We start from the raw sequence: 22,279 nt of genomic DNA on the forward strand, positions 1-22,279 counted from the left end.
TCTCTCTCTGGTCCTTGTATTTCAATTTTTAATCTATCACAAAGTGATGCTTTCATAAACATATTCTGAATGTACACAAAATGAAACCCTCTCTCTTATGCACTCAACAACACCCAGATTATCCCAGGTTATACTCTGAGAGGGTTGACCCAGATTAAGCTCTGAAAGGGTCCACTGCTCAGCATTTCCGCACATACATGAGTGGAGGTGGGCCACAGCAGTGGGGGGCCTTTAGTGGCTGGCCCTGGGGAACTCATTCAGCCGTCCTTAGCTTCTCCATGACTCAAGGTCTCTAGGGGATGAGGCATAAAATGATATTTCAAAAAGGTATGCAACAAACTAAGAAGTACCATCTCAGTCTTAAATTATCATTGTCCTCATTAATGCAGTTGTGAAAAAGATAGCACAGAGCAAAATCCACTTCAATGAGAGTAGATAGAAAGGTGAGCCACCAAGTCCAAATTCCTAGTGGTCACACTGTACCCCCGAGTAATCCAGGTCCCAACACAGACTACAAGACTGTGAGGAGGAAGAGGTTGCCGGGGGAAGGGGGTGGGTGGGGAAAATACAACTGAAGTTCCGGAGAGTTTGTACGATAGGGAAAGCTTTGACTGCATGTGAAATATTAAAAACATCCGTAAGATTTGCTCCCTAGCTCTCTTCCCCTCAGAAAATCACTGTTCATGGTTAGATGACTATGCTTTAAAGGATTTCAAGGCTCATAGAAGTTTGCTTTAAAGAATCATAATAACTAATAGACCTCTAGGATCCTTGAATTGCCTACATATATTCAGAGTTGTGCATCCTTTTCTTTTGAATGCAAGAGATTTGAATAGAATTTGAAAATGAGCAACTTTTTTTTTTCTTTTTGGGTCTCACCCAGCGATGCTCAGGGGTTACTCCTGGCTCTGCACTCAGGAATTACTCCTGGCGGTGCTTGGGGGACCAGAGGGAATGCCAAGGATAGAACCTGGGTGGGCCATGTGCAAGGCAAACATCCTACCTGTTGTACTATCGCTTGGCCTTGTTGTCGTTGTTTTATTATTATTATTATTATTTTATTTTTATATATTTTTAAAATTTTATTGAATCACTGTGAGATAGTTACAAGCTTTCATGTTTGGGTTACAATCTCACAATGATCAAACACCCATCTCTCCACCAGTGCACATTCCCCACCACCAATATCCCGGGTATACCCCCCCTGTCCCACCCTCCCCCTGCCTCCATGGCAGACAATATTCCCCATACTCTCTCTCTACTTTTGGGCATGATGGCTTGCAACACAGACACTTCATGTGTGTTGTCGTTGTCTTTTAAGGGGCCACACCTGGCAGTGCTCAGGGCTTACTCTTGGTTTAGTGCTCAGGGATCACTCCTGGAAGTGCTCAGGAGACCTTATGGCAATGCCTGGAATCAAATCCAGGTAGGCTGCCTGCAAGACGAGTTCCATACCCGCTGAACTCTTTCTCTGGCCCAACAACACAATCCTTTCTTCCCTTCATCCCTTGCCACCCAGGTTTTGTTCTGACTTGATTGACAAGTTTTGCTTTCCCCAGTGAGAAGGTTGAACCTTGGAGCCCTGGTCATAAAATCCCCGCCCCCTTCCTGGTCCCCAACCCTGCCCCTCCCCCTTCCCCCTTGCCCCCTCCCCCACTCCCACCCCGCGCCCTCCGGCCCCCACATTACCTTTCCAGCCTCTGCATGGTCATGACCAGCGTCTTGTTGAGCTCATCTATCATCCTGCAGCTGGATGGGTGCATGGGAAGGGAGCCGGTGGTGGCGGGGAGGTGCTGGCCGAGGCTGCCGTACTGCAGCTGGTGCTGGATCTGGGAGGGCAGGACCGTGTGGTGGTGGCCCTGCTGTCCACTCTTCTGGGCCGCGTAGGACGCCAGGGAGAGGTCTGGCCCCCCGACAGGCATACAGATCATGACTTTCTTTGGAGGTAGCGGAGGCGACAGTTTCACTGGCAGGCAAGGCAATTTCACGGGGGCGCCAGGATCTGCGGCAGAAGCGGGAGGAGAGGCAGCCGTGAGCCGGGGGGCTGCAGCCGAAGCCGCGCCCACCACGCGCGCCCACCTGGGGACCGCGGGCATGAGGTGGGACCTGAGTTCAAATGCACCGGTTTGGCGACGTGAGCGAGTTGGGTGCACCACAAGAAGCCCCCCGCCCCACTTTCTTGCTTCTTTCATGCATGAGGCCCACGGGCCCCAGGAAACGTCCCTGGCCATCACCGAGGCTCTCTGGGACCAGGAAGGAGAAGCAACATCATTCATTCCTCTACTTGAGGAAACTCAGGACCGCCACAGAGGCCTTCCCCAGGACAGGCTCCCGCAGCCACAGTTCCATGCCATGGGACTTTCTTTTCTTTTTTCTTTAGGTTGTGTATATTTTTTTTTGTGGGGGGAGGGGCCACACCCGGCGATGCACAGGGGTTACTCTTGGCTTTGCACTCGGGAATCACACCTGGCAATGCTCAGGGGACCATATAGGATCCTGGGAATCGAACCCAGGTCGGCAGCGTGCAATGCAAATGCCCTACCTGCTGTGCTATCGCTCCAGCCCCCTTTTTTTTTTTTTTATAAGTTTTATTTATCACCGTGAGAAACAGTTACAAACTTGTATGATGACGCTTCAGTCACACAATGCTCAAGGACCCATCCCTCCACCAGTGCCCATTTTCCACCACCATTGTTCCCAGTGTCCTTCCCGCCACCCCCACCCCACCCCACTTCCTGCCTCTGTGGCAGGTACAATCCTTCTTACTCTCTCTCTATTTTGGGGTGTTACGGTTTTCAATACAGATACGACGAGGCCACCATCATGTTTGGTCCTTAGTCTATTTCAGCACACATCTCCCATCCCGGGCGATCCCTCCACCCATCATTGACTTAGAGGTTCCTTCTCCATCCCAACTGCCTTTTCCCCCAGCCCGTGGGACCGGCTCCTAAACCACAATGCCATGGGACTTTCAAGCGGGCATGGATAGAACGTCAGCCCCTAAGTTCAAGTCTGAGGACCGTGAGACCTTCCGCCTGGGGCTGTAACGCTGCCTCTGCCCATGAGGATCAGCCTGCCTACGAGGATGCTTTGTGAGGACCCTGTGCCAGAATTCAGGCTCAAGGGATTAGAAAATAAAATCCCCATGTCGGGCAAGGTCTGAGCGTGGTGACCGGGCTGCCAACCCGCTCCTTGGTTTTTAAGTTTTATTGAATCACCATGAGATAGTACAAGCTTTCATGTTTGGGTTACAATCTCAAAATGATCAAACACCCATCCCTCCACCAGTGCACATTCCCCACCACCAGTATCCCGTGTATACCCCCCCTTTTCCGCCCTCCCCCTGCCTCCATGGCAGACAATATTCCCCATACTCTCTCTCTACTTTTGGGCATTATGACTTGCAACACAGACACTGAGAGGTCATCATGTTTGTTCCATTATCTACCTTTTGGCATGTATCTCCCATCCCAACTGGTTAGTTGGAGGAAGATTCTAACTGGCATCTGGGGCATCCTGCGGGGGGGGGGGACTTGCACGTGCCCAGCCCTAACACTTCCCAGGGATGCTCCAAATAAAGGGGAACTGGGAGCAGACCAGTCCCGGGTGCCTTTGAAGTGACCTTGGAGCCCTCTGCTGCACCGCTGGATATCATCTGGCACAGGAAGTGGGGATGGCTGAGACCCAGGACTATTCTGACTGTGGCCAGAGAAGTGGGAGGAGGAGGGGGGTGAGGATTGGGAGGTTCTGGACTTTAGTCACGGAGCCTGGGGCGGGGGGGGGGGGGGGAGAGGGGACAGAGAGCATGTGATTCTTTTCTTTGTTTCAATCCAGTCACCATGAGATACACAGTTACAAAGCTGTTCATGATGGGGTTTCAGTCACACGATGATCCAACCCCCATCTCTCCACCAGAGTGCATTTCTCACCACCAAGGACCCCAGTTTCCCTCCTGCGACGCCCAGTCCCCCAGCTGATATCATGGCTCTATGGCAGGTACTTCCCTTCTGTCTCTGTCTGTCTGTCTGACTGTCTGTCTTACCTTATGGGCACTATGGTCTTCAATACAGGTACTGAGACGGTACCGTGTCTGTTCCTTTACCACTTGCAGCACGCAGTTCCTGTCCAGAGCGATCATTTCCAACTAGCTTTGTCAGGGTGGTCCCTTCTCTATCCCAGCTGCCTGCTCCCCCAGCACTTGAGGCCGGCTTCCATCTGAGGCCGAATCCCCCTGTGCATGAGATTCTTGGCCTCTGGGGCTATAGATTTTTTTCTCCAGCTTGGTCTGCTCTAAGTATGGTCCATTATGGTGGAACTGCTACCACCCCATCACTTGATTCCTAGGAACCAATCTCACCCCAGTGCTCCTGGTCAGAGGTCATAGGTCCAGGCTCCTGACAGATCCATCATGGCGTCCAAGGCCTGCCTGCCTTGCACCTCATCCCTCCTGGGAACGCTGGGTCTGATCTCCCAGCAACCAGCTTCCTCAGGGACTAACCCCAGAAACCTTCAGATCAGCCTCTGCCGTGACTGGCTCTGCCCGTCTCTCCTGGGGTTAGAGGGATTTTATTTTCTAATCCTCAGACTCAGTCAGTCTCCACCCCCACTTGAGCTGCCACCAGAAGGCTACTGTCCCTCATGTTTGCTACCAGGATTGTGGGGCTCCCAAGTGACCTCACCACTCCCTCCTTCAGCAGATGGACTTTCTGTTCCATAAAAGAACCCCAGGCATGCCCCGTGGCCCCTGGGCCTTCTCTCATCCTCCTACCACCCAAATGCTGAGTTCCCACCCTCCACCCGAGAGGCCTTTGTGATTCTCCCTCAGTTTGGAATATTCTTGGTTTTGTTTTCACGCTCAGGTCCTGCTCTCCTTTCTAGATCCAGTGGATGACGGTCACTGCGGTATCAAAGGACCTACTGTGTGCGTGTAATGTGCCAGCGCCACTCATAAAGGCACCCAAGATGAGACGGTAACGATCACAGCCGGCTCTGACATCCTGCTCACTCTGTGTCAAACAGTCCCGAGGCTTTCGGCGTCTAACCAAGGGGTACAAGCCTGGCATGGCCTCACAGTGACCCCTCAGGGTCCTGCACGCTCATGCTTTGTAGGGCACTATCTCAGCACCCAGCTCCTGGGGTTCCTCTCTCGAGAACCAGGGCTTATGCACACGTGGTGTCACACCCTTGGTATCTCCTGCAGTGCCCGGCTCTCTCAACGAGAGACTCAGACACTTTCTCACGGAAATGCACCGTGTGAGGGAAAGTCCCACTTATCCCAGACCCAGATGCCCTGGCAGGGGGATGGGAGCATAACATGGAATCTTTGCGATCAGGCCATGACAGTGCTAACCCTGCTGTGGAGAAACAGGAGCCTAACAATGCCAGGGGGCCTGGGAAGATTGTGTTTTTGACACCCACATGGAGCTACCATGACCCCAGGCTCCCCCTTGCAGCTCTGCCAACGCTCCCTCAGTTCTCTGGGCACTGGTGGCTCAGTGGTAGAATTCTCGCCTGCCCTCGGTTCTAAGCACAGGGGCGGACACGAGCAGGTGACATCAGGGAGCGAGTTAGTTGTGGTAACTACAGTGGGTGGTGCCCAAATGTACCACCTTTGCCAGTTCCTGTTAGAAAAGGAAGGGGTGAAGGGTCTGCCTACAGAATCCCATGAGCAGGGCTGGGAAAGCTGGTGGCGCTCTGCGTGGGCAGGAAAAATGTGCCCGGGGGCTCCCTGGAACTGTCCACGCAGACGGGCAGCAGTGACATCGGCATCCACGTGTCCTGCTGAGCTCTGACTTCCTGACTCTCCTCTCACCAGCACTGCTGCCTGGGCTCCCACAGCCAAATGCACTTGGTTTCACCACAGAAACAGCGGCCAAGTGGGCACCAGAACTCTATCAAAATAGGCAAGGAAGGAATGACCAGTTGAAACAGTTCCATGGCGGGAATTACTTTTAGCATCCCAGGAAGGAAAGAGAGGGAGATCCTGATGTTTGACCCCACATGGTCAAACATTCATTAGGGTCACTGTCACTTTCACTGTCATCCCGTTGCTCATCGATTTGTTCGAGCGGGCACCAGTAACGTCTCTCATTGAGAGACTTATTGTTACTGTTTTTGGCATATCCAATACACACGGGGAGCTTGCCAGAGCCCAGAATTCTTGCCATTTCGTGGTTCTCACCTGCAGGAAAACATTAGTGCTGTATAGAATTGACCCTCAGAATCCCAATTAGAGGCATCTTTACGGTACTTTCAAAAGGTCAAAAATCACTGAGCCTCTCATGCTTGTGCTTTTTTTCTCCCAAAGGAGAACGAAACAAATGCAGTATTTCTTTGCGGTCAGGATTTGGATTTCTATCAAAAGTTCCCTGCGGTTGGCCAGAAGGCTGCATTCCTGGGCCACCTCACTGTCCTTCTGAATCCAAGTCTGGGAGCCAGCTACTTGGACGTCAAATGCTTCCCCTGCACTGACACTCACACCCTAGGGTGGCATCCAGGGTGGGTGGCCCTGTCCTGATGACCATGAGGCAGGAGGCACAATCAGCTCTATCTAGTCCAGGGCAAAGGTCTACCAAAGGCCACTGGCAGAAAATCCAGATTCTATTTCTAGGCCCCAGCAGGTAAAATGTAAAAGGCCAATTTGCTGGGAACCCATTTCCTGGAGCTAATTTGCCTAAAACCTATTTACCTAATGACTAGCTTGCCTAAATCTAAAGTTGGCAATTAGAGGGTTTATTTTTAAACCAATTTGACTAATGGCATTTCCAACTAAAATTGATATTTCAAAAAAAAAAAAGCATTCATCACGGAACATTTTGCAAGTGAGAAGTTTACTGATAGCCCTGCGGGTGGCTTTTTCTATTCTCTTAGCTTTTGAATACTCGGAGGATCTGTTAGATGAGTTTATCTCAGGAGGCTTTTTTCAATTTTTTTTCTCCCAAGTAATAAATAATCCCGTGTGTTTCCTCCAGGATCTGCTTCATTGCATTAGATGCCTGTCGTCTCTGTCTTGCTGGGTTTATTTGTCCTCTGTGTGGGTATCTAAAGACACAGCCGATAGTCATTTATATTTGTGAGGCTTTGACATTGGTCTTCTAAGGATGACAGAGTGAGATAAATGGATGGGGGCTCTAGTCTAGGCTACCCACTTTTCCTTTGCAAGGAGTTGCGTTCCTCTGACAGAGATGCCACCTCTCTCCCTAGGGAGGTTTACAGGAGGCAGATTCCCAGGCCTCACTTTCAGAGCTTTGAGGGTCTCTCCTCTGCCACAGGGCTCAGGTTCTGCTTTGGAAGTTCAGCTCCTAGATCCCTCTGACTGAGGTGGGGACCCCCACACCGACAAGTGCTGGAAAGGACTAAGACAGGGAAGCCCACAGCCATTCCCCAAAAGTGCCATGCTCAACGTGGAAAACAAACTGTCAAATTGCACACGGGTTCAATTCTGTTAGCATCTGCAAATTGCTTGGTCTCTTTGGTGCTTAGTTTTTCCATCTGAGAAACGGGAACGAGTTCACTCCTGCTGCAAGGCTTTTGTGAGCATTAAGCAATATGAAGTATATAAGCTGCGGAGCACAGGGGCGGGCACCTGACTACTCAAGTAGGACTCAGTGGCCATCAGGAGTCTCGCTGCTGAGTTTTTACGCTGCTCCCCAGTGAGAACTTGGCCACCCCTAGGCTCTCACAGCTGGACCCTCGAACTTCCCTCCCTCGGAGTCATTTATCTATAGTTAATCTAAACACCTCTCACTTTCTTGCTGATTTGCATCTGTAGTGGGACCTTAATGAAATTTCACTGTGGGTGGCTGCTGGCATCCCGGTGCCTTTACAGGGACTGGCCCTGGGCTCTGGTTGCTTCTACTTCTTGTTCTCTCTCTAGAGCAGTGGGGAAAGGTCGCCCAGAGTTGTGCTAAGTGTCAGTGTGATCCCTGGACAGTGGGCCGCAGCCGCAGCCTCTCTGGGAACGTGTGAGAATGCCGTAGCTCGGCCTCACGCTCCCGACTCAGAATTTGTGTTCTGATTAGGTGCCCAGGGAATTCTGCTCAGTCAGGTGTGAGAAGTGACCCTGTAAGCGCCCTTCCCCCCTTCAGCAAGGTGGCAGGTGTCTGGGGCCTGCTGGGTGAGCACAGCTGCTCTGGGTGGGCCTGACGCCAGCTAAGGTGTCTTACTCTTTGGCTCCGTCCAGAACTTGGAAGAGTTGGGAGCTTTGCCCTGTTTCTAGACGAAAAGGCTGTCAGTCTCGGACACGGAGCCTTCCTAGCGAGCACATTTTGCACCTGAGACAGGGGGAAGCGCCCGCCTTCCCGGACCAGGTAGGTGCCAAGGAGGAAGGGGGAATCCATGAAGCAAGAGACCCCACTCTGTAATCTCAGCTGAGAAGACTTGAAGCTCAGCTTGACTCCGCTTCTTTTCCTGCTGAAAGCCCCGGACCCCAAGTACCGCCTCTCTTAGGCTAACCTGCCCTGAATGTACGGCCTCATCCCTATCAGATATTCATGATGTGTCACCCCTCCCTTGTGGGCCGCCCTGGAGCTCCCACGCTGATGTTGATGCCAGGGACTGGCCTCAGTGACTTGGGAAGGATGGGGCCTTGGCAGCCCGCCTCCAGGAGACGCAGCGTGTTCATAAAGCTGTCTCTGCTGATGGAGTGCCCAGAGGCAGAACCCATCCATTCCAGAGAACCCGGCAAATGAGCCCAAACCGAGAGCCAACACACTCCAGGACTAACGCCAATATGGTAATGAGTCCCCAGGGTGCCGTGTGCATTCTCTGTCCTGGGGACCGTCATCTGCACCCTAAGAGCCTGGGCACCCTGTGTGCACCCAAACCTTTATTCTCTCTCTTCCAGGGAATGCAGGCAGCAGGGTCCTTTGGGCTGTGATAATGGAGTTCTGAGGAGCTCAGAATCCTTCAGGCCCCTCCAGGAATGTCAGGCAGTTTGGTATTTCCCTCCCCCCTTGTCTAATCACTCCTGGCAGGGCTGGGGGACCCTAGGGGATGCTAGGGATGGAACCTGGGTCAGCTGCATGCAAAGCAAATGCCCTACCTGCTGTGCTATTGCTCTGGCCCCAAGATCCATAACCTTGCCAGGAGAAAACTGGGTTGTCTATAATTCATCTCTAACCTCGCTGAGGGGGACACTTTCTTATATCAGTGATGGTGGTTGATAGCTGGTCTAACTGTCTGTGGTTGGTATCCATGGTACCATTTACCTTGCAATTCCCAGTTTATTCCCTGAGAACAAAGGGTGGACCCTCATTTGACTGATGTGGGTTTAATTGCTACTCTCATGAGAGACTGCTCTTTTTTCCCCCCTTGTCTAAGCACTCCTGGCAGGGCTTGGGGGACCCTAGGGGATGCTAGGGATGGAACCTGGGTCAGCTCCATGCAGAACAAATGCCCTACCCGCTGTGCTATTGCTCCAGCCCCGAGACTGCTCTTTTCTTGAGGTTTCCTCCAAACACTAGGCAAACGCACGACTCAGGTTGCCTCTCTGGCAGAACTCTGAGTCAGAGAACAATTTGGAACAGTTTCTTCTGAAAAAGTGAGTAATCTGCAGGGAACTCATTGGCAAATGATCACTAACCTCCTCCTTCCGTGCTCTGGCAGATGCCTCCCTCCTTTAAAGGCCTCTTGCCCCCCTAAAGTATAGAGCTGGCTGAGGACACAGCAGGGAACTGTATCACTGTCACTGTCATCCCGTTGTTTGTCGCTTTACTTGAGTGGGCACCAGTAACGTCTCTATCCCTCCCAGCTCTGAGATTTTAGCAGCCTCTCCTTACCCGTCTTTCCCAGCAGCAGGGGACAAGGCACACTAAATCCCCACCCTCCAGAAACATAATCCTGGGGCAGTTAAAAATCATCTAGAGCCATCAAGAGTAATAATAGCTCGGTGCCCTCTGAAACTTTACTTTAATAATGAATATCTGGTTACATCGATGAATCAGTTGCAGCTGGCTTAAAAGGACTTAAAAGATGGACTTGAACAGTAAGCTCCTCTGAGCACTGGCTGCTGACTGATCTCAGGCCCCCTGGCTGCAGCCAGACTGCTCCGTCAAACCACTGTTTGCAGGAGAATGGGACAAGCTCACCTATGTTGCAAGACATATCCACGTTTGTCCTGACTATCTTATTTAGCAGCTTCCTAATTTACCTAGACTTCTGATGAATTCTGGCCACCAAAAGTTACTATCCTCTTCCACTCCCAATTCCGATACTGTCCCTGCTCAGGAAGCCCTAAACTCCATGTCCCAATTTCCAAAGTAGAGGAAGGCAGTAGGGCCAGTGTGGAGCAAACATTAGAGACCCCATCTTGCTCTCTACACAGATACTTCAAACCTCTCATGCCTCCCCAGCCTTTGCTCTGTCTCCTCATGCACTGTCTGTTTGACGCTAAATGAGGTCTAGTCACGGATGATTGAGAAAGAGCAAACACCAGACCTCTAGAAAGAGTGCTGAAGGCTGTCACGTAGATCCCCAGGGACAGATGATGCTTAACGATTTGGTTTCAACATGTTACCAGGAACAGAGCACCATCCCCCGGTGATTCATGAAGGACACGCAGTAGCCAGAGAGTTAGGGGACTGGATCCTTGCTCTTCCACAGACCCACTACCTTCTTCAACTCAAAGTTACTTCCATAGCCAACCTTCTTCATCCCCCTAGCTCCATGCAGCCTGAGGCCACGAGGGTTTCTTTAGAACAAGTCTCCCTCTTCTCGGGTTGCTCTAAAGCCCGAATAAAACCTGTTTGTCTCATGCCAGCTCTTGCCTCTCTAGTATTATTGGATTTCGTGTAGTGAGCCGCCAGACCTTGAGTTTGGTCACGCAATTAGAGATCTACCCAAAAGTGATGTCATCGACAAGAACATCAGGGGGTCAGGCCTGGGTGAACTCAAGCAACCTCTCTACAGGCCCACAAAGATGCTGACTCGCTTCTGAGGGTCAAAGCCCTCTGCCTGGCCTCCGATGCTCCCCAGAGTTTCACTTCTAACTCAAGACTCGGTACTTCCCTATGAGGATCTCACATTCCCACGAAGCTGCAGAATTTGTTGTTTCTGCTTTAAATCTACGACTGGGGGACCAGGGAGATAGTACAGCTGGTAGAGTACTTGCCTTGCACGCATCTAACTCAAATTCAATCCTTGGCACTACATATGATCCCCTGAATCTGTCAGGAGTGATCCCTGAGCACAGAGTTAGGAATTGACCCAGAAATTTAAAAAAAATTAAAAATTAAAAAATCTGTGATTGCTTTACAACGGTAGGGATCCAGGATATGTGCACACTCACCACCAGTGTTCCAGTGTCCTGCTACCTCTCTACCCATTTCTCCCACACTCTACTCCCCTTTCTCTGGTAACCACAATAGTTTTCACTGAATCTAAAGGTTTTTGTTGTTATTCTGCCAGTTTGCTTTAGTTATTCATATCCTACATGTGAATGGAGTGATGCAGTTTCCTGGCTGATCTCACTGAGCATAATCACCCAAAGGCATAGTTTTATTATTATTTTTTTTAATGGCAGCATTTCAATTTTTTGGACTGGAACGATAGCACAGAGGGTAGGGCGTTTGCCTTGCATGTGGCCAACCTGGGTTTGATTCCTCTGTCCCTCTCAGAGAGTCCGACAATCTACCGAGAGTATCCCGCCTGCATGGCAGAGCCTGGCAAGCTATCTGTGGCATATTCAATATGCCCAAAACAATAACAACAAGTGTCACAATGGAGACGTTACTGGCACCCACTCAAGCAAATTGATGAACAACTAGACGACAGTGCTACAGTGCTACAATGATAGCAGAATATTCCATTGAGTTATCTATACTACGCTTCTTTCTTTCTTTTTCTGGACCACATGCAGTGGTGCTCATGAGCAATTCTTGGTTCTGTGTTCAAAGTAACACTTGGTGGTACTTGAGGAGCCATCCATGGAGCCAGACACTAAACCAGAGTCCTGGATAAAGCTGCTGTATGTTAGTGTCCTTCCTAACTCCTTTGCTATCTCTAGTAACAGAAGATCGATGCCATGCTTTGGTTACTGTGAACAATGCAAACTTTTCATAGGAGTGCAGTTATCTTTTCAAATGGATATTTAAAAAATATCCTTTCCTAAAGGATATTTTAATTTCCTTCAGACCTAGGAGTGATGATTGCTGAATTATATGAAATATCTATTTTTAGTGTTTTTTTTTTCTCTTTTAAGGAATCTTTGTACCTTTTTGTTTCGTAGAAGCTGAACCAATCTACATTTCCATAAGAGGGTATCTGGAAGTACTTGTTTAGGTCTTTTGTCCATATTTGTTTTCTAAATAGGGCTGCTTGTTTTGTTGTTGTATGGATCAGTTATGTATTTAGGAATCAATCCCTTTGTCAGATGTATGATGGGTAAACATCTTTCAACTTCAAGGTCCCTTTTTGTCTTTCAGTAGTTTTGCTTTGTCTTTTAGTGGGGTAAGAACTTTCAATTTGATATAGTCTTATGATAGGTTTATTCTTGCTTTTATTTCCCTTGCCAATAGAGTTGTTTCCAAAACCATCTCTGAGGTTGAGACCATAAAACTTATTACCCAGTAAACCATAAAATAAAATCCTGTGTCTTTTATGGTTTGAGGTCTTTGTCCCAAAATTATCTTTATCTACTGTCCAAGCCTTTAATCTATTTTGAGTTAACTGTTGTGTATAGTATTAAATAGTGATCTAGTATGATTTTTCATGTATTGGCAGTTCAGTTTTCCCAGAATTATTTGTTGAAGAAGCTTCCTTTTCCCCCTTCCCTCTCCATTGTACGTTTTTAGCTCCTTTGTCAAGGATTATATATGCGCATATATGGATTTATTTCTGTGCTTTCTTTTCTATTCTACTGGCTTGTGTGCTTGTTTTTGAGCCAATACCAACTGTCTTAATTACGATTCTTGCTTGGACACTGTGGATTAGTCTCTCATTTTATAACCACCTCACCCCCTCTTCCTACCTCTCAAACTTATACTCATTTCAAAAACTATCTTGAAAACATCTTCTTTTACGATACCTTTTCCTGGTTTCCTGAAAGCTCTCTATTTGAACTCTTTAGATCTGTGTTTATACATCTTCATATTAAGCATTTTGGGTAGCTTGTAAGTGCCTACACCCCCGAGAGTGAAGGAACACTCACTGTAAATTATACAGCCCTGGCAGAGTGCCTTGTACATAGTGGGTACTCAAGACTAAGTACTCAAGATAAGTGCTAATCAGCCTTAGAAAGGGAAGAAACTCTAACATATGCTACAACCTGACGGAGCCCTTAGGACATTCTGCTACAGGCAGCCATAAAAAGACAAATACTGAAATTACTTATAGGAGACCTGTCATAGAAACAAGCTGTAAATAGTGTTGGTCAGAAAACAATGGGAGGGGAAAGAAAAAAAAAAGAGTTATTTTTTAATGGATGAGAGTTTCACCTTTGCTTGATTCCAAAGTTCTGGTGAGCTTTTGCATAACAATATGAACATACTTAACATTACTCAGCAAGCTATCTGCTGAAATAAATGAAAAATGTTGAGAAGTTTTATGTACAGTAAAAGAAAAAAAATCCAAAAAAAAAAAAAAGTGCAAAGTGAGCACAATCACCAACATACCAAAAACCAAGCTAACGAAAAAGAGAAAAGTATTTTCAAGCTGATCAGAACAGAGAACGGTCTTTTAAAATATTTGAGTCAATAGGCTTTGAGTACACAAAAGTGACAAAAATATCCACATTTTCAGAAAAAAATCAAAACTGCAAAAATAAGTGAGTCAAGAAGGCATGAATAGTAAATTCAGGTACATCCCTCCAGGGTATCAGTTATCAAGACAATGTAAAACTTAAACTTTAGTGGCTTCTAGAAACGAAAAATGGAAATTTTTTCCATTTAAAAGACAATTCTAAGGTCACAATGCACGGATTTTCTATTTACTTGCAGGGTTTGAGGAGGGTAGAGTTAGTGACAAAGGGAGTGATATGATTTGTAGGTGCTCAGAAAGATCTAGAGACAAGAAAATGGGGGAAGAGTGGCTGGAGAGAAATGATGATAGAGCTTCGGAGAGCAACCAAGAAGCAGCACCAACCTGGGGATCAGCAAGTGGCTGGCAAACACTGTCACTGTCACTGTCATCCCCGTTGCTCATCAATTTGCTTGCGCGGGCACCTTAATGTCTCATTGTGAGACTTATTGTTACTGTTTTCGGCATATCAAATACACCACGGGTAGCTTGCCAGGCTCTGCCGTGCGGTGCGGGAGGGGTGCTCTCGGCAGCTTGCTGGGCTCTCCGAGACGGGTGGAGGAATCAAACATGGGTCAGTCGCATGCAAGGCGAACGCCCTACCACTGTGCTATCGCTCCAGCCCCAGCAAACACTGTCAGTGTCCATAAAACTAGAGAGACAGCTATAAGTAGGAATATTGGCTTTAAGCTGACAACCGCTGGGTAGAGGATTCTCATTAGCAACGTGCTGGGACTGAAAAATACCCCAGAGCCTGGGTGCCATTTGTCAGGTAAATTTGCAGTTGTAAATACTATGGAATTAAACTAGCAATCAACCAAGTTCTGATAATACTGTAAGTTTCTTTGCTTTTCAGGATCTAAAAATAGTGTAGCTAAGTCTGGGGAGGTTCACATCAGCAAAAGGACTTGTTTGGAAGAATCACGGGGGGCTGGAGTGATGGTACAACAGCTAAGGTGCTTGCCTGGCATGCCACTCACCTGGGTTTGATCAGGTCAAACCCTGAGGCCAGAGTCACCCCATACGGTTCCCTGAGCCCACCAGGAGTGATTCCTGTGCAGAGCCAGGAGTAAATCCTAAGTACTAGGAAAAAAAAAGAAAAAATATATAAAGAATCAGCTGTGGTTTCTTTTCTTGCTGCTCTGTCAGTCTCTCTATAGTCAAACGTTTCCCATGTGATTTGCCCTGGATTGGAATCTTCCAGAATGATTTCTTCTGACATGTTTTTCAAAACCCAGCTGTGATCCAACGCTTTCCTTTATAATCAAGAGCCTTGAGACCATCACTTACTTTCTGAATGGCTGAATACCTTTTGTCTTTGAATTATACAAATCAGAAGATTTTCTAAGTTCTCAAACAGATTGAGATACAGAAAGCAAAATCCAAAAAGAACTCTCAAAGAAAGCTAATGCTTCCCTTGTTTTGAGTTTTAAGAGTAGCGATCTTCATGAAGAGGATAAAAAACTCTTGGTTCTAAGTGAAGACTCTGGAGCAAAACAAATTTAGGGGAGTATATCTGTATTTGTCAAATCACCCCCAAGTGTTTAACTTTTCCGAATTTCTCTCTGAAAGGGAGAGGATAATGATATAAACGTCCACCTCATTAGACTCAATGGTACACCTTCAAGTTCTCAAAAGCATAGCTCCCGTTATTATTATCCAAGAGAATGTCAGACTTGATATGAAGTATCAACAAGTTGATATCCTCTGTCCCAATGGGACTTAAGGGGTCCATAACATTGTGCATTATGCAGAAGGTGCAAAGTAGTCACATGATATTTCATATTTGGATCCTGGGTGTCTGGAGAGGTGAAGATTTACAAAGGTAGGACACAGTGATTTTGGCCTCAGCCTCAGTCACCCTCTCCTCCAATGAGCAGTTATTATTCTCCGAGAGTGTGCTATGAGAATCATTTGAGAATCACTCACTTCAGATAACATTCAATATGCAACCAATGCTGCTGGTCATGGCACTTCTGGGATGGAAGAGAATCTGATAACCAGCAACTTCTGTCCCTAACATGCCACTATGCCTACCGAGGGAGAAGATGGCGTGGAAGTGGATCATGGTAGGAGAAGAACCATTTGGGAGATCTGCCTAGCCGAGGAGTGGAGAACCTTGGTAAGATAGTCACCCAGTTAAGAAACAAACGCCAGCGCAGAGCTGTTTTTGCGTCTCTTTCCCTGGTCACTTTGGAAGTGACCCAATTCAGGCTCACGCTTTCTTCCTCCAATACTCTACCAGGCCATTGTCACTCTCTATTAATCATGCTTAGTTTCTTGTGTTTTCTTTCAAACTCATCAGAACAACAGACATTGAGAAAATGCTTAAACTTAGAAGTCTCCATTTAGTGCTCTAGAAGTCTCCGTTTATTAATTCTTTCTGACGTGGCCCAGATGTCTCTAGAGTAATTAGTTACAGAACAGGGTTAATGTAACTGCCTCCTGGTGATAAAGATTCATTAGGATTGACTGCTCAGTAACAAGAATTAAGCAAGTCGAATTGAGTTTAATCTAAAAGGGTAGCATCAGACTCGCACCCTATTGAACTCTACCTACCGTGTCTTCATCATATTTAATGATCTAGCAGATACAATTCTATTCCAGGTCAACATTATTAGTTTTTCTTATTTTTATCCATTTGTTCCAAGCTATGTGATGGCAAGACTTACCAACAGACATAAGTTCACACTCTTGGGGAAAGTAGGAGGGAAATGAGGGAGACTGGGCTGATTTTAGGATCTTTACAATTTGCAAGAGTGCTGTAGTCTCCAAACTGGCCAAGTTCGGGGCTCAAGTGTGCTAAAGCTCAAGGGTACCTTCATTAACTAGACTAGACAAATCAAAAGATTCTGGGAGTTAAGAAATGCTGTCAATTTTCCCTTAGAAGAATCAACTGGTCTGTTCTTTCTTCCCACTGCTATCAGCCAGATGCTCATTAGATCATATTTCAATGACTATGAGTTCTAAAATAGTCTCTCTGGCACAAATCATCCAATTTGATTCAACTAGTGTCTCTGAACATTGACAAAGAGAGCTGGCCTAGATAGTGCCTTGTCTGATGAGCATTCCGCATCAACTCCTGCTACTGTATATAATAATCCTTTTCTCAAAGGCTAGTTTTTATTGTATTGTTTCCCTAGATAAAGCTTCCACCTCAACTCAGCAGCCCCATCAGTGACCTCTGAGCCTTCATCCAAGGTCTTCTTTTCTGGAATTTTCTTCTGTAAATGTTCTTGCTGCTGTAAAGGACAGCTAAGTTTCAGTCACCTACAGTGACCTTGTATCAGACCACATTGAACTATAAATCTTTCTCCCAACAGTAGTTATCTTGGCACGCTAACACATATACATATGTACTCATTAAACAATTATATATTTGGTCTTCTTTGATACTTGGCATTCCATTCTGCCCAGAGTAGGTGTGAAAGACAAATATATACTATATGTAGGGAGTTATTTTTTCTATATTAAATATTCTCTAGGGAAGTTTGACATCAAAGCTTTTTTAAAAAATGTAAATAGCTCTTAAAAGGAACGTAATTTAATCCCAGAATTACAATGAGTGATTCTAGTCTTAGAAATAAATCAGGGAAAACTTGGAGAAGTGTATAAAGATAAAGCTCATGATTGAAGAAGTTTGCTGGTGTGTGTGTGTGTGTGTGTGTTTGTGTGTGTGTTTTACAACAGAAACTGAAAGATCCCTTAGGGGTCTGTCAAGAAAATCCTGACTAATGCTGAACAGTTAATAAAGTCACATTGTGAAATATTTGCACACAGGAGAATCTGCTCATAAAACATCACCAAGTGCAAGAAGCAGGTAATGGGAGAATACATGCAGTAGATCTTTCAATTAATGTTGCTTCCATTCAGTGTCCTTTTATTACAGTTTTGATGGAAAAGGAGCCTAAAGAGCTCCTGGCCAGTGCTACTGTGTGTGTGGAGTATGCTCCCAATTGTGGGTTTTCCCCAGGCACCCAGCTTCCCTCCTGCATCCCATACATGTGCTCCTCTGGTTCCCTGTACATCTCAGCTGTGCCACTCTAAGTCTGTGTGTGATGGTGATTGAATGACAACTTGTCCAGGGTTGGGCACCTACTACCCTTGTGCCTTATGCTGCCAGAATAGGCTCTGGGCACTCACAATCCTGAACTGGAGAAAGTGGGATGGAAGAATAAGTGTATGAACATTAACATAATTTAACACTATAAAGGTCTTTTGGTCTTTCTTTAGAAATTTGGTATATGTATGTGTAGGTATATGTATTTTGTGTGTGGGGGGGTGACACCCAGCAATACTCAGGAGTTACTCCTAGCTCTGCACTTGGAAATTATCTTTGGAAGTGCTTAGGGCAACCATATGTGATGATGGGAATTGAACCCAGGTAGGTCGCATGCAAGGCAAACACCCTACCTGCAGTACTATTTCTCCAGCCCAAATTTGGTGATATTTTTGTGACTAGAAATAAGTGATGTCATAAAAGTCAACTTTCATTTATATTAAATCTGTGCTTGATAGCAGTGACTTCACTAGACATGGCTTCACTTATAGTTGGATTTTCCAAGAACTGATCAAGGACATTAAGTGAGGTCTGACTACCCAGTGACGTCTGACTTTACCAGAAAGAGGGACATCCTGAGTCATCTCTCATAGGGAAGCTTGTAGAGGATTGTTTTTTTTTCCTTTATGGTTTTCTATGCATTGAAATTAAGAAGCACGGAACTAAAGTGTCATTAAGATGTAGAACTGTTCCCCATAGCTGGAAGACTGCTTCATGAGTGGAGGGGAGAAGGCAGGTGGAATAGAGAAGGGATCACTAAGAAAATGATGGCTGGAGGAACCAGATGGGATGGGAGATGTGTGCCGAAAGTCGATAATGGACCAAACATGATGACCTCTCAGTGTCTGTGTTGCAAGCCATAATGCCCAAAAGTAGAGAGAGAGTATGGGGAATATTGTCTGCCTTAGAGGCAGGGGGAGGGTGGGAAAGGGGGGGTATACTTGGGATATTGGTGGTGGGGAATGTGCACTGGTGGAGGGATGGGTGTTTGATCATTGTGAGATTGTAACCCAAACATGAAAGCTTGTAACTATCTCACGGTGATTCAATAAAATAAAAAAAAAAAGATGTGGAACTGCACCTTTAGCTAGAAATCGGCTCCTTTTCAACCACAAACATTGACTCAGATGGATGCCTGCACTGAGCAAGTAACCAACAGAAGTCTATGTTTAAGTAGGACACAAATAAAACTGAGCAGCATGTGCGAGACATCTTGCTATCCTGGAAACTGCACCAGAGAAGGAAGATGTGGAATGAGGTTCTGGGGCTCCATTGCAGAGATCCCGCCAGCCCCGCACCCATCAGACACGCTCTTTGTCTCTCCTATATTCCGTGAAATAGAGGAATGTTCTCACCCTCCCTTCCCACAACATCTGGCAAAGATAGATAAGAAGCTATTCTGGAATCCAGCCAAATATTATAAATAGGCAATTGATTAATATTAGGCAGGGTTATGAGTCCGGTGCAAGAAGCCACCTCTGAAATAGTTCATCTTCGACTATACCACCATGTGGATCACAGGCTGCCGTAAACTCCTGAGTTTGGCCACTGCCATTTGATGCAATGCCCAGTTTGATTGCATGAGGACACTTTCTAAGGGCACTTTAAAAAATCATTTTAAGACAGCATCCTTCCCCCCGCCCTTTTTGGATCATACCCGGCAATGATCAGAGGTTGCTCCTGGCTTTGCACTCAGGAATTTCTCCTGGTGGTGCTTGGGGTACCAAATGGGATGCTGGGGATAGAACTGGGGTTGGCCACATGCAAGGCAAATGCCCTACACGCTGGACTACTGCTCCAGCCTCCAGTATCCTTCTTTTTAAAGTATTTCTCACAATACCCGGAATATTATTGTCTTTACCCTCTCTTCCCCCAACCTCCCTCTTTTGGATGAGACCTGAATTAAAAAAAATATGTCTGTGAATAATTTAAAGCAAAAAACACAAAAATACCTTTGATAAACTCGTTGCAAAGGGAAAAAGGTACCTATCATGGCAAAGAATTTGATGTTCAATGGAACCCACAAATCAGTCTCAGAAATACCACATGGCTGTGGACAGACGGGCTCTTGGCACACGGAATGAGCATATCAGAAGCTTTTTGACACAAACACACAAATCCAGGCCATGACGCCATGTATCAAGACACACAAAGAAACACCCCCCAATTCCCAAGGGGTCCCTCTCGAAAGGCCTGAGAATAAGAAGACGCTACAGCGTGTAGACCACCGAGTCCCTTGAAGGGAAGGGGGCGGCACCCCAAGGCGGGACTCACCTGTTAAGTGGTTGGCAATCCTGGCAGTGGGTTTGGGAAGCAGGGCGGGGGGCTGCTTGAGGAGGGGCAGCTGCTTCACTGGGGTCTCTTCATGGTCTCCAGAGAAAGCAGCAGGTTTTTTGGGGGGCAGGAGCAGGACTGGTTTGGCGGAAGGATCTTGGGGCAGGAGTCCAGAGTCACTGGCAGAGGGACTGTCTTCAGACACTGAGGACACAACCACAGGACACACAGGAGACATTACACGGACGCCGTGCAGGCCGGCAGCGGGGCCCTCGGGCCACGTGGACAGGGACGAGGGCTAGCGACACAGCAGAGCCGAGAGCCCGGCACTCACGGGCACGCAATGGCAAGGACACCAGTGGACCAGAGAGCAAGGGACACGCGCCAGGGAGAGGCGGGTAGAGCAGGAAGGGGCGAAGGGAGAGGACCCACCCCACCAGCCTCAACCACCCCCATCCTCAGCCCTTCCATGACGGTACATATTCTGTGGGCCAGCAGAAGCCCCAGACGTTGGCAGGAGTAGAAGGTCAACAGCAAGGAGATGTTCTGAGGCCAGCCAGCATCGAACACTGGCATCTTCCATCCTTCCACCAGACTGTCTGGGTTTTCCGGGGAGTGTGAGAATATGGATGTGGAGGGCGGGGGAGGAGGTCGCAGCTGTGGCTGGGATCTCTGCTCCTGGGGTCCAGAATAGGCCTGCAGCCTTCACCCACTGGGTGGCTGCTTTTTAGGGGCACCTCTCTCCACTCTCTTCCCCACCCCCTTTCCCTACACACAGTGGTCCTGCAAACTCTAACACGGCAGGATGCTCCAGACCGTAGATTTTTGTTCCCCTTTCCTCTTTCTGTTCACTTGTTTTGCTTTTTTTTTTTTTTTAACTTTGGGGCCACACCCAGCGGTGCTCAGGGCTTATTTATTCCTGGTTCACTGAGTCACTCAGGCATCACTCCTGGTAAGGTTTGCGGGACCTTTTGGGGGTTTCGAGGATTGACCCCCTTGGCTGTGTGCAAGTGCAAATGCCCTACCCACTGGACTATCCCTCTGGCTCCAACACTTGTACGGATTTCTGGGCTGCCTTGGGGTCACCGTTCCTTTCCTCGGTGGAGATGGAGACCCCCCCCCCCAAAGGGTTCAACCACGTAGGCTGCCACTTTGGGTCTCTACAATGGCAGTGCTCACAGTGACCGTCAAGTCCATCTCAGTCCAGTGTCATTAGGAAAACCAGGTGCAAAACTCAAGGCTGTTTCATTGGAAAAAAACCAGCCACATGGGGCCAGGGCCACAGCACAGCAGTGGGCGGGGGGGGGGGGGGGGGAGCCGGCCTTGCATGCAGCCAACCTGGGTTTGATCCCTGGGGGAGACTTAGATTACGGCCCTTCCCCCCTCACCCCCCCCCCCCCAATCCACATCCCCAGGATGTCCTAGAAAGAGCTTCTCAGGGACTCAGGGATTCCTCCCTCACAGGGGTAACCTGGGTCCTGGAACTCAGTCCCCGGAGCTGCTAACATCCAGGAGGAAGGTAGGGATAGGAAGGGAGTAGGTCTGGGTGTAGCCCAGCCTGGAGCTGATGTGGACAGAGGCTAACCCTCTTATCTTGCCCTGAGCTGGCTGACCTGGGTGGGAGGGTCACACAGAACTCACTGACCATTTGCTGGAATTCCGAAGTGGACCCAGGTCTGATCCTCAGGGGCAGCGGGGAGGGTCTCGGGGTTGACCTCTGGGGGAGTGGCTGCAGGTACTGGGCCCTCTCTGGGATTTGGACAAAGTCTAGGATCACCATGGAGGCTGAAGTTGTAGGGCAGCTGGTAGGACATTGGCTGATTCGGGCTTGATCCTTGTTACCCCACAGAGTCCCCCGAGCCTCCTTCTACACTCAGTCATTTTTGAGCACAGAATCAGGAGTAAGCCCTAAGCACCTTTAGGTACAACTGAAAAGCCTCCCCCCATCCCCCATCAAAAAACAAACAAACAAGCAAACAAAAGCCACCTGCAGGATTTTAACTGTCTAGGATAATGGACACGAACACATCAGTTGGTCTGAGCTCATAAGTGATGCCATTAACTAGACTGATAGCGCCTTTAACTGGCATCCTGGGAGCAGGGTTCAAGGGCAGGCTCACAAGTCTTTGAACAGGAGATAGGCAGGTACCACTCAGAAGTGGCGGATTTTTTTCTCCCTTATCGAACAGAAGTAAATATAAGAAAGCAAAA

The 22,279-nt window shown here is 47.7% G+C and overlaps 1 protein-coding gene across 9 annotated transcripts in view; it reads right to left on the bottom strand.

The window, feature by feature from the left end:
• The window catches only part of PHACTR1 (phosphatase and actin regulator 1), a 558,044-nt gene that overhangs the window by 79,219 nt on the left and 456,546 nt on the right, over positions 1–22,279 (bottom strand). For 7 of the 9 annotated variants that reach the window (XM_055125116.1, XM_055125112.1, XM_055125113.1 and 4 more), the window contains 2 exons: positions 20,069–20,272; positions 1,690–2,002 (listed from right to left, as the gene is read on the bottom strand). In XM_055125116.1, the coding sequence (XP_054981091.1) occupies positions 1,690–2,002; positions 20,069–20,272 (517 nt within the window). The remainder of the gene's footprint in view (positions 1–1,689; positions 2,003–20,068; positions 20,273–22,279) is intronic. The other 2 variants (XM_004619967.2, XM_055125118.1) reach the window with 1 other exon arrangement.

Source organism: Sorex araneus, chromosome 2 (genome assembly GCF_027595985.1).
Source record: "Sorex araneus isolate mSorAra2 chromosome 2, mSorAra2.pri, whole genome shotgun sequence".
In the NCBI taxonomy this organism is placed as follows: Eukaryota; Metazoa; Chordata; class Mammalia; order Eulipotyphla; family Soricidae; genus Sorex; species Sorex araneus.